At 44.4% G+C, this 13,015-nt stretch overlaps 1 protein-coding gene across 1 annotated transcript; it reads right to left on the minus strand.

Annotated features, from left to right (window-relative positions):
* Nucleotides 1–10,240: 10,240 nt before the first annotated feature.
* On the minus strand, nt 10,241–11,731 carry DFL_003042 (uncharacterized protein; the record flags this gene model as incomplete). The annotated part of the gene is made up of 4 exons (XM_067631917.1): nt 10,241–10,360; nt 10,448–10,691; nt 10,825–11,375; nt 11,465–11,731. The coding sequence occupies 4 exons, from the start codon at nt 11,729–11,731 to the stop codon at nt 10,241–10,243; spliced, it is 1,182 nt and encodes a 393-aa protein (XP_067494415.1).
* Between the last annotated feature and the right edge of the window lie 1,284 nt (nt 11,732–13,015).

Below are 13,015 nucleotides of genomic sequence, written 5' to 3' on the forward strand. Positions count from 1 at the left end.
ATTCGTTGCTACGAGACCGAGGTATCCTGACATATATAGTCGGCTTGCCTCTTGTTGTATTCCGAAAAGGAATGTGTGCACGTGTAATCTTATTTTAGGAGGCCAGAATGCTTTCACTGTCGTGGCGGGCTCCGCGCCCAAGCTTGAGTAAATGCCCACCGGATCGATTCGTGTTGGTTGTCGTCAAAATAATGTTGTCGACGTCGATCATAACGCCGATGGGCGCCGGATGGCCCAAAGCGTGTAGATACTCGATTTGGTCATATACTGCCTATTGTTACACAGGAACAGTGAACAAACTTATGTAGTGGTGTAGAGACATGGCGATGACTCAAGACTAATAAATGCCCGGATTACCCCGTCCTCGCTCCGTTGAGCGGCGCCACTCGGTCTAAGGCAGGATTTAAGGTATCCATAGTCCACGCGGCCACGGTTCCGGAATCCTCAAGTGTATGTTGTCGGTTCCAAGTATGCTGGCAAGGTCCAGGTCCCATAATCAAGTTCGGAGATGCAAAATGGAGCTGCTCAAGTTGCAAGGGTAATGTGGCCAAGTGGAGACCGGTATTCGGATCTGATGCAAGCACGCAAAGGTGTACCAGTACCGGAGTGTTTCGGAAACTTCGAAAGGACTAGTAGTGGAAATAGATGGGTACATCCCAAGTAGTGCCCTGAAATGCTGGAAATATATGGCGCAAAAATCCTAGCTTAGGCCTTTGACAAATGGAGTGTGTGCCGGGGTGTCACGGGTTTAAGTTTTTCGTGCTGAGGCAAACATATATTGGCCGAATATATGTCAACTATCAAAGGAAAAACTGCAGATGTATAGCTTTCATTAGCCGCGCGTCAGAAAGCCAACATCCTGTAAGATACACCGACAAAGAGGAGGCCTCGAGGAATCAAGTGAGTGTTGACTGACTCGGGATATCGATATCCAGGTCCAGAGGTGGATCCGAGCAAAGATGAGAAACTAAGACCCGGTGGTAGAGAGTGCAGAAAACTTTTGTTGGCACCTATTGTCGATAAATAATCCTTCGATAAGGCGGTGATTGATGGAATATGCATCAAGGAGTTCAGTGTTTGGAGTCCAGGTCCAGAGTCCGGGAAATCCAGGTAATCCGAAAAAGTACATTGTCCTTGGTTAGTCGCTGATATCCATCACATGGCCAAGGAAAGGTCGATTCGAAATTCGAAAGGTCGGTCATAAGAATACTCTGTTGAGGCTTATCCTCCCACCTACTTCTCAGCTAGCCACAGAAACATGCTTGATATTGGTGTACTTTCTCCCAATATCCACGCCCTGATTCCGCCCAAATCCCATGTTGAATAGCATTGCTATCCCCAAAACTCCCTTTCTTCAGGGTAGTGCAGAAGCGTGCAGTTTTATAACACCTAAAATAAGGCAAATTTGCAACTCCTCGGATTTGGTTACCGTGGGGTTGGAATCTTGCATATTGAGGTGGGTCCTCTATCGGCAAGGCGAACGTAAATGCAGTGAAACCGGATCCAGAATAAGAATGCACCCTTGACGTTTCTGTCTCTAGTCGCAAATCGACATCGTATCCCCAGTTGAAAAATGGGGATGTGCGCAACGGCACTCTGGACAGCTGGCTGAATAGGAGTGAGGCAACAATTGTCATTGGACATTTTAACGAGAAGCTTTTTTTCTCACCAACACTATAACGTGTCAACACTAGAGCGGAAGAATAGAAATCGAAATGGTTTTGTTGAGGGATCGCCTAGAGTGGTTGAGATTGGATCCACGACTTTTCCTAGATATAATGGGATGCACAGTACAGGTATATGTATGTGCGACGTGTGCCGAGCTACAAGGTTCTAGCCACGGGATATGCCAGTCATAGCGCAGCAAACTTGATCGACAAATGCGAGTCTATCGACACCAGCACTCCTTCGCATTCCTCTATATTCATGGGCAAATATAAATCAGGCTATTGTCCTCTACCTCTGATGTGAAATCGAGACCCATTCCGGAACCTTACATTCTTGATTCTTAGGCGTCTTGAGAAATACCGCCTAACTCCTCGGATTCGCAGATATCCCGTTATCGGCTAGAATCACAATACCTTAGAGCCGATCTTACTGGACGGTTTCCTCTCTCCTTCAAATGATCAAAATGACATGTCTCCGAAGAGACTGGCCACGATCGGCAATCCGCCTCGAATTGCCAACGGGGAAGTTTTAAATCCCACAAGTAACCCCAAGCCATGGGGCCAGACAAATTTTTTTTTTTTTTTTTTTTTTTTTTTTTTAACAAAAATACCGGGATTTCCATATCCGACACGCATGAGAGCGTTGCCGAACTGTCGAGAAGTTCGAAGGTTTGAGGCGGCGACCGCCTCATTCTGAACTCTATAGTAGAAAAGAGCTTAGCGCTAAAAATAGGCCGTACGACGCGCATCGATGACAAGATATCGAAATGCAACATCTACCCAAAGTTCAACCCCCAACATAATGATTACTTCTTCGTGTCGTAACTCATCCTTATTTGTTAGTTTCTGAGAGCAGGTAGAAACACAATTACACAATAACAAATGGGATAATCGGCAAGATCAGGCTACACATGCCTTATACATAGTTTCATTTTCGGCGGCCAAGTAGTTAGGCTCATCAACCACAAAGTAAGGTTGGAAACACATTGGAGTCGAATCTTCCCCACGAAATCCCGTGCTCTCGTAACCTCAAGTTGATTAATTCAGGCTGGTCTAGCCAGCCGGGCCTCTACTTAGCCTTGTATGACAAGTTACAACGCAACAAATCCAACAACAAAACATTTTTCCAACATACTCTCAGGCCAGTTTCCGACCCCTCTTGGTGGCGAGTTATTACGGAAAAAAAAAAGGGGGGGGAAAGGGGGATTGTTCTTAAACGCCGTGCTCGAGGGATCAAATTGAACCCTCAACATGGCCGATTGCTTCATAATTGCGAAATGGTTCCGGGTGGCGATAGATGCCCGCGCTAGCCTCGAATCCACGCATCCAGCCATGCAAGATCTTAAGAATTAAACATCTATTATAAATTAGGACTGTAGCTTCGGCAATCTTCCAAGATACACTGAATGGCTAGAAGAACTAGCATCTAGGGCGAACTAGAGGTACTGTGTGAATCGTGAATCGGATCTCTAAATTATAAAAGAAGCCTACTCCAAAAATATGTAGATTCGCCGGGAAAGTTCGAGGGTTGCTAGGATATTGGAATCGATTACTCAAATATTACTACTTAATACTACACGGCCAAAACGGTATCGGTACATCGCCGTCAATAGGGAATTTAGGCTCGAGATAATTGTGCCGGCCGTGATAGTTCAAACTTTTAAGTGCGAACCTGATGTGTATTGCCAAACGTTATTAACCTTGGCCTACAACACAATTATATATCTCTAATACATCCTGATCACCATCAGGCCTGAGGCCCACGCTATCCTCAAAGGGACGTATACTGTAATGCATGGCGTCCTATAGCTTTCATATAGCAGAAGCTGCACTACGCGGTCAAGATTCGTCGATATTTGCCTGATAAAATCCACCTGGATCGCCTAAAAGGTTCCGGTGCAGCTCACTAACTGGGTGGATCCAATTTAAATAGCCTCGGATGTTGATGGTAGCTAGGCTGGCTGGAGGCGTGCGCATCTGGCAACCAGACCCGTTAGAGACCTTGTGTCACCAAGCCTGCACCTACAACGCAAAGTCACATTCCTGGGTGCCAGTGCCGTGCAACCCACCCGCTAGCGCTGTGCATTTGCGCACATGGCGCCATGGCGAACGGTAGCAAGCAGCGTAATTTTTGATCCCAAGCACTCAGCCTTTGGGTTCAGAGCTTACGCTAATACCATTTATGATATAGTCCCGACAATAAGTTTATAATTAATTGCATTTCCCGGATTCACTTGTTATCAACATACTAGCTTAAGAAAGAAATATCAAGACTGAGGAATAAAAACTTGGAACAAGAGGTTTAGTACCGTAGCATCAATTAGCAGTGTAAGAACCTGAGATACCTATCAATATACTGAATTCAGGAAGCCCCAACAAACATTAATTCTAATGCTAACCAGATAAACCTAAAAACAGAAGCCAGAATTCGTCTAATAAATAAACCTAGTCGCAGAACAGAAAAAAAGATTATATCGATTAACTATAAAGAAAGAGAAACTTCCAATACAACTTAGTACATCAATACTAGGCATAATGGCCAAAGTCAATATATAAAATATAATAACAGCCGATAGAGGATTCGGATTTCCACCAAGTTAGAGCCATTAAACTAGCTCAACGAAAAGAAGAAAGCAGAGGAGTTATTTTATTCTACTGATAGCGAAGAGTTCGGAAGTAGTGCGAGATCGATCGAGGTATGATTGATTATATAAGTTATATCAATCTTACAAAGCAGTCAATCCGCCGCTAAATGCGTCAATAGTTCGGCACAAGGTATAGGGTGTGGCAGTGTCGAAAATTGAGTGCTGATTGGTCATTGATAGCTTTGATATAGGTCTTGACCTGAGTGGTAACTAGGCTCCACACTAGATGTATTGAGGTCATACACCAATGCAGGATATAGTCCGAGATGATGATTTGGGAAGTTTTCCTAGATAGTAACACGTCAGACTTCAAATATTACGGACTAATTCAAACCAAGAAGTTAGCAGCATACCCTACTATCGGCCAAAAACTCTCTATTTGTTCGCCAACGGTAATGTCGACTATAGTGATACTGGTTATCCTCATCACCATCGAAATGAGATGGGTGAACGTTAGGATAATGCCGAGGCAGACAAGTTCTGATTAAATGATTTTTCGTATCCTCAACCCGCGCTTTTGGTTGTTGGCAGTGTCTGCATTGATAGAGATTGATATGTTCTGAGACGTGGCGGCTATCGAGGTGAAAATCAATACTAGCAAGTTAACAAATGTTTGGCACGGATTTTCATGCAAACCAGCTAGGGTAGATACTTACATGTATCTACTCTGCTTCCTAAAATCACGATTGCATTCAGGACAAATGTAGATTCTTCTATTACTTTCGTCCGAGACTGCAGCCTTCCATAATGGCTGAACAAACAGCGACCGTGGAGATATGATCTCCTCTTTGTCTGTGATGTAGGACGGAAGCACTGGAATCCCTCGAGCACGAGATTCACGGCAAACAATACGAAACATTTGCTGTACCAGCCGTACTTCGGGTATCCATACTGAGGAGCATTGCTCCGCGAGAATATTTGGATATCGCCCATTAATACACGAAGCGCAAAGAATCGGGTCGTCGTTAAGCTCTTCCACGTAGAAAGTCAGTTGAGTTGCGGGAAGCCAATCCGACTATGAGATAACAATGTTAGCAGCGATCTGGAACCTAAAGCGGCCCCTGTATCACGGGTATTTGTAGCCGATGAGGCTCTGCGGAAGCGGAACGTACTTCAAATTGGCAGCCTGGTCGACAACATCGGACGGAACAAATGAAATCTGTAGGGGCAAAATGAAACGAATTCTGGGCTTGTACCGCCGTTTGATTAGAGCCAGATGTCGAAGTTGCAATTACAGTTGGTGGATAAGCTGGTAGCCTCGAGGGTCTAGGACGGACGACGGGCGTGCTTGAGGTGCTCATAGCGTCGATCGCTTTAATGCTCCTTTGGGTGATAATAAAACACCGTTACTAGTGGAAGCAAAGGATTATTGTGACGTAAACTGGATGTGGTATAATGCTCTTTGATGAGATTTTAGGATTTTAGCGACTTTCAATCAAGCTTCATAAGCCGTTATATAGGCTGCTCCCTGTGTGGAGGACAGGCATATTTGTCTTGCGTTATGTGAATATAATCCGCAGCGAATAGCAAACAAAGCCTCTCATTCAGAAGCGGACAAGCTCGGGGCCTGAATACAGTTGAGGATTGATATAGAACGAGACTCCAAAATTAAGAAAACTGCCAACTTAATGCAAGTGGTATAACTGACCTGCCTCATGACTCTGCCGTCGCAGCCCAATTTCCAAAATTCTTACGTGTAACCAGGGTGTATTTTCAGAAGCAGATGCATATATGTACATGGTGCAAAGTATAAGGCTCCAAAGAGTCAGGGTATCCTCTACAAGGGATCTTTCGGGAGCGGTGCAATCCTGGGGTGTTCAGAGCCCCGAACTGCGCTGCCTGGGGACACGCAATGGGTGCCGCTAAGCTATCACCGGAACCAAGGAGGTGACGGTACCCGCGAGGCTCAGTTCTGGGCCTCATTACTAAGAGTGGACGATTAATTCATACCATTGGATCATATGATTACTAACGCATGTCGTTGTTTCTGTACCCGTACCTGGAGGATCTTGAACTGTATCAGCCACAGGGCAAATTTGATTGAACCGCTGCGGGACGTGATAAGGTCCCCTCAGTAGACAGACGGTTCGAAACGTGACGATCGACTCATCCCGGACGGCAGGGCATAAGCCTCCGCAAACGTAATCATAGTGAATGTTTCTGTCGCTCCACTTACTCGATAGAGCAAAGCGGGCCCGATATATCTAAAGCCGCGTTGGAATTGTCACGGCGCGCTTGATACAGTTATTATTTCGGTGACTCTCTGCTAACCGATCACTAAAGAATAATAAAACAAAAAACAAACAAAAAAAGCCCATCTGTCGTTCTACCCGAGTAATTATCCGCTTCCAATGGCCGGTGTAGTAAAACCTTTGCCTTGTAGATGTCCTATTTGCATTTTCGTGCAGCTCGCAGGTGCACTGGAATGGTGCGAAGGTGCGCTTGTGTGAAGTATTTTGTGTTGAAGCCTGGTGCTGATTCACCAGTCCACTCGATTGCCTAGTTTGCAGGCAGTCGAGCCCGCCCTGCGACCCGCACTACTGCGACATCCACATCGGCAAGGATATTTTCGAGCAAACATCAGCAGGAGTTGGCCGGTCTGTTGGTCGAGACTGTGACGATATTCGAAATCGCATAGCCTCTAAGACGATTTTGGTATGGATTCTTTGGGGATGTCGTTAAGGATGAGCCCTCACCTCGCATTTAACCATGGTAACAAGAAGTATCTAAAATAGTTGCAACCATCGATATGGCGCACTATAATAGCAGGACAATCTATATATTCTGTAATTAGGACCGATAGATTGAAGAGAATTCTAGAAATTGTGATATAATGCTCATTAGTCCTGCCGGCACACTAACATTCAGATCCATGTTCCAGAAGGTTTGCCAGTTTCCAGTGTCTGACGTTTCGTCCGCCCGTTCAATCCAGGGCGAATGCGGATCCTCCACCATTCGTCGTGTTTCGAAAAAGATCAAACGCCCCAGGTGAATCGGTACACAGTAAAGTGGATATGCGAGGCAAGCTTGGTCAGCACGAGTCGGGGTCAGGACAGGGATGGCCCAATTTTCAGTCTCAGGGACAATGCGTTCATTACCCCGGAAAACCTTTTGGCGCAAGGTTCCGGAAATTCAGACACAGCCGCCAGTACAACAAAGCGATTAGCATTGGGTATGTGTTGGTGGTGGTATTTCGTGGACGTATACGAATACTTCCATGATAGGTTTATTCTTCGGGGAGGGCTTATTAATCTATCTCGCCAGCCAGACGAGTTTGAAATATGTTGAGGGGCTTCGGGGAAGTTGGCCACTGGTGGTTTTCGTCTTGGAGGCCTCACCCTTGGGCCCATGGGCAGTAGTTTTCCAAGGTATATTCGAAGAACATGTCCTGGAACGCTATCTCTGGAATATTTTTTGATCATTAGATTTGTCGATTCACTGGTTGCCCCGTGCATACAGTATGAAGGCTAATGCAATAGCAAATGCTTTGCCATGCATAGTCGGCACCTGCAGCCTGCTATATCCTAGCTTGTTGATTCGCGGGTTTGTCTTACTGCAGATTCCTTTCGAATTTCGGGACCATTTTGTGTCACACTGGAACGGGGTTTAGGTTTTGAAAATTAGCCGCTGGTTAGTAAGTAGCTCGAGTGAGGTCTTCGTGATGGCATCAATCGAAATCTTGCTCCAATTAATATTTCTCACATCACCCAAACTTCTAACTTCTAAATATAAAATTTCCTATTGGTGTTCCTAGCGTTCCAAGGGCCCAATACCACCAGCCTGGTTTCCACCGCGGATCCCAAAGGTTTGGTTTGCCAAAATTCGTCGTCGCTTCCATCCAAGAGAATATTCCTTGGTGCCGGTCGCGCCGTCGTCGCAAGCACGAAACGCAGGGAAAGACCACACGGTCACAATATTACGCTTACTAGAAGCCCCAACACCGTCATGTAGGTGGAGCCGCAATAATTCTGAACAATACTGTTATCATGATGATTATATCAATGACCTGATTAACTTTACTATTAATATTTGCTGTAAGTAGTCTTCGTCACTCCGATGACGAGTATTAATCTGCCATCTTTGCTTAGCCGGAAGCTCTGGGCGTAACGTTAAGTACCAATCATAACGACAGCAGCGCAATGGACGCAGGAAAACTTTGCATTTTTCGGATCGGGTTTCGAATTTTACAGCATGGAAAAAAAAGAAAAAAAAGAAGAAAATAGAATCTTCTAAGATATCGAGATAGAGGGTTCACAGCTGGTTACGCCGACTAGTTCTATTGTCTTTTTTTTTTGTTCTAGTAGACCAACGTGTTGTTATGCTATTACATTTACTCCGGACAAAAGTCCAAAATAAGCGACGTTGTGGTTATCATCAGTGCACTACCCCGAAAGCTAGAAAATGTTCGAAATCGGGGATGCCCGTATACGAGAGTAACTCTAGATTTAATTTCGAGTATTTAAGTATCAGCCGCGAGGTTAACGTTTCACATTTCGCGGTCCTTAATCATATATACCTACCAGCAGTTGAAGTTGCATGAAGGATTCAAGGGCCGGCGAGCTTCATCGTTTCCAGATAGTTATTTGCATCTAAGCATCTCGCTACAATTGCGCAATGCAAGATTGCAAGATCAAACACCTGCGTTCCGATCTACTATTTGTTCGTTCATCAAAAGATAACCTGATGACTGTACAGGTCTAGACCTTCATGCAAAACATCGTTTCATCCCCAAACCACTATAGGAGGTCGAGCTTAATCCATAACCCTACGCTCCACTTCTGTGGCACCTGATTACTAAGTAGTTCCCGAACAAAGTGTCTTGAAAAACATGTATGATTTGATACATATAGCATTAAAATAAAAGAAAGGGGAAAGATCGTGGCAGGCAAAAGTTGTGGCTACCTGCAGTGTGCAGGGAGGCGTTCCAATTGGCGGAATACGCGTTTCTGCCTTCTAGTTAAAGCTTGAGGCTACGGTAGCCCCCACGCAAATCGGAACAAGTTTTAGATGTGACAATGATTGCATAAAACGGCGTCCTGAATGCAGATGTCTCGGAGGAGAGCAGTCGGAAGTAATTCATAAACCACTTCCGAAATGTTAAATAATCATATCCAGCTAGTATAGCTTTGTTCTGCTTGCAGAGGAGTTGCATTGGAAATATATATAGCGAATAATGCGGTCGGACTCAGATATCTGACTATACATATGAATTACAGCTAGCTGCGTTAACTCATACTAACTGCTTGATTCTAGTTCCTATAATGATATTTATACCAATCAACAGGTGGGCGGAGAATTTGAACATATTGCTTGATAAATTTTACCAACTCAACCTAATCTAGGGTACTGACATAGTCCCGGGACACGGTACCATTACTTCTGGTTTTGGACCTGGTGCAAATCCACACAAGAATTAGCTAAATAGTTTACATCACGATTTCTCCAATAGTAAGTCCCGAGTCCTTACAAGAGGAAATATATATTATAGTGACAAGACAAGTTAGGTTTAATGTAATATTGTGTAATATTAGGGCTGTAGAAGGCTAAACTATTATTAAGCAAGCTGTACATAGATAGCTGTATACCTATAGCTTTGCTTCCAAGAAGGTTGGAGAATTAAATAAAGCAACGACCAGGTCTGGGTACGAGACAAATAAAGCAAGTGTGGAAGGATAATTTGAAAATGCCCTGCGTGTACTTTATTAATTAAAGAGCAGAAGGGCAGCAGGGAGCCAAAGAAATCTTTGGAAGGGGACGTGTGAACTTTGGCGTAGGCTCAAGGGCTCGGCAAAGCTAGATAAGAGCTAGTAGAATACTATTTTATACCGTAAGCCAAACCTCGATGGTAGAACTAGACTTTACTGTCCGGAACCTATGTTTCTTCAGTGAGTCCAAGAACTTAATTGATTGTAGTACCATAGCCATATATTATGAATGATTGGGCATTCCGTCCCTCTCCATCCGTCGCTTATCATGAATGGGTCTAGCTTCCGCTAGGATAATTTCTCGACTACCGGCTGAGGTCTGCTTTCGCTTTCGCCATTCCGCCTTGAATATTCGATTAGCCTGCTATGCTATTTGATCTACCAGGGCGTCCAGTCTAATTTCAAGAGCTAGAGACGTAGCATAACTTACCAATCCTCTCCTGAGTATATCATCTTGGGAATTAAGTTCGATGCAATCTTCAATGTCCTTTGATGAGACATGCCCATGATATTTTGCAAAGGTAGTCGTGTTTCGAAGATGGGATAAGGCGTCTCCATACCGGGCAAATAAATCAAGAGGTAGTCGCTTCTTCCTTCTCGGAAGGTTTTCGCGTTTTTCTTCCTCTGTACACAGAGAAGACTTAAAGCGCCCCATATAGCGTGCGATATGATCGCTATACACGTTTCAATGCATATTAATTTCAAGCTAATAAACTTCGTACCCGAGTGGCCCCCAGACCAGTACTTAAGAATAGGAAATAAAGAGCTCAGGAACAGGATTGAGGGTGTATTAACTAAATTACTTACAGAAAGTCCGATGGTTTCTCATCTCGCTCCCTACCGCAGAGGGCACACTTGTAGGGTATAATTTTAGGTTTTGTTATGTTTCCATCGGCCGGAGCCTCGGCCTCGAAGGATTCCTCGGGTAGTTCTTTGAGAGATTCGTGCAATGTTTTATCAATTAATTCCTCAGTTGATCCTGACGTTGATTCCGAGGTTGGTACTTCAGCCCCCCCTATAGGTTCGGCTTTTACTGACCACAAGGGCCAAACAAACGGAAGACTTGGAATTAACCAGCGTCGGCAGACATCGGGACTGTAGCGGTTGCGGTGCAAATGAGGAGGGATCTTCTCCTTCTGCCATGAACTTTGTTGCCCATTGTGGTAAGATCTTGGTGAAAGCACTCGAATCATAGCGTTAGATGGTATGGCTGCGGAGTTTTTGAATATATCTCGGAAGCGCCATTCCTCAAGACCGGGGAAGCGATCGGTTTGGCATTCCCTACAGAGTAACAAATCCTCTTTTATTCTTAGTTCTTCGAGCCGGAACGTGATCATTTCTTCGGTAAACGTTGGACCCTAACGTAGAAAAACATTTACTATAAGTCTTGAATTGACTTGATAGTGTCGTACATTGGCTTTCAACTTTTCGGGACATAGTTACTTACATCCTTCCTACAACAGCCACAGCGAAAATAGAACTCTTGCATGTGCGTATTATGCTGATTTGGTTGGCGAAAGCGAACGGACAGTTGGTTGTTTATATTCCCGGATGGCGTGTATCTATAGTTTTCGAGATCGGGATCGATCTGCAGTTGGTGGTCGAGATTAGGATCGATTTTTTCACCGTCATGGGCACTAGCATCGAAAAAACTGCTATTGGGTGGGCCGTAATCAACAAGGGGAGCAGTATAATACTGAGTACTTGAGGACATCGTGGGAAAGAATGGTGTCATTGAAATAAGAATAAATTGCTAATATCGTGAGTTTCTGGAGATATGATTCCTCCATTGAGGTTTTTCGTTCAATATATAGACAATCTTAGTACTTATATTCTGGCATATGGTTGGTTCAGATGCTCGACCATAGGTGTCTTGCTTAGAACCAGTGTGTAGATTGAGTGAGCCTGGTTAGTCGCATCCCTCTAGTGGCAGCTATGTACGCGTGGTATATCCCTATAACTACCATCAGAACTGCAGATTGGCAAAGCCCTATTTTCTCTTGCAATATCTCATCGATCGCCGTTCGAACCTCGAAAAAGACAACTTGGAGAACTTCGTGACGATCTCGCCGAGGATATTGGTAAAAGTGGCGCGATCTAGAGGTAGTTCTGCAGATTTGTGACAACTGTATATCGAACTGCATGCATGCATACGTTGGGTACTGGGGTGTAAGTCCTGGTGCGGAGCGTTGGGAGCTGTGGAAAGTGCCTGTTCGTTGATACATCTTTCGGCTATCTTGCTGTGAAAACTGTTTTTGATTTAAAAAAAAAATTTTTCTCGCGTTTTGAAGAGACTAAAAAATTCTCAAAAAGAAGCCATTTACATCGCGGTGCATCGTGCAGGATTGAGTATTTCTGACGTGTCCGTTTCTGTGGAGGCTGTAACAGAATGGGGTGGAGCCGTCAAAAGACCGAGGAGATTAGAGGACGTGATATCACGTACATCTTCGCAAAACTCCACATCTTTACAGTGTATCGTTACTGTAAGCTTTGTAGATTTGGGGGAATGCGTATAATAGTACTTACTTAACCGTAGGGAAGATTGCACGGTCCGAGTATCTAAACCTGATGTTGCCCCAAGAAACCAGCGGAAGTAGAACGAAACTAGGTCCTGCCAGCTGCTGCATTAGATTGCTTTTGTTCGCGTTTCTCGCTCTCCTCAACCAAGAATCCGCGTTTTTACATGAAGCGCACGGTCGAAGCACCGAGTTTTGGATAGTTGTGGTAGAGGATTTTCGAATATGAATGTAAAGATAGAGACAAATTATGCATGCATTGAGTCGACGAGAGATTCAATAGCTAGCTGAGTGCATGAACAGCGCCAATGTAAACTGTAAGGATCGAACGTTACACTGAATTTGGTTACAAAAACTACTTTTTTAGAAAAAAGGTTGATGTTGTCTCTTGCAAAAGTTCAATAGCTCGATGTATGCGAGCTGTGGCCGAGCTGAGATTACGGGTTGGCGCCTCTGCGTAGACACATACCGGAATTTGTTTA

The sequence above is a fragment of the Arthrobotrys flagrans genome (genome assembly GCF_004000055.1).
Source record: "Arthrobotrys flagrans strain CBS H-5679 chromosome Unknown unitig_3, whole genome shotgun sequence".
In the NCBI taxonomy this organism is placed as follows: domain Eukaryota; kingdom Fungi; phylum Ascomycota; class Orbiliomycetes; order Orbiliales; family Orbiliaceae; genus Arthrobotrys; species Arthrobotrys flagrans.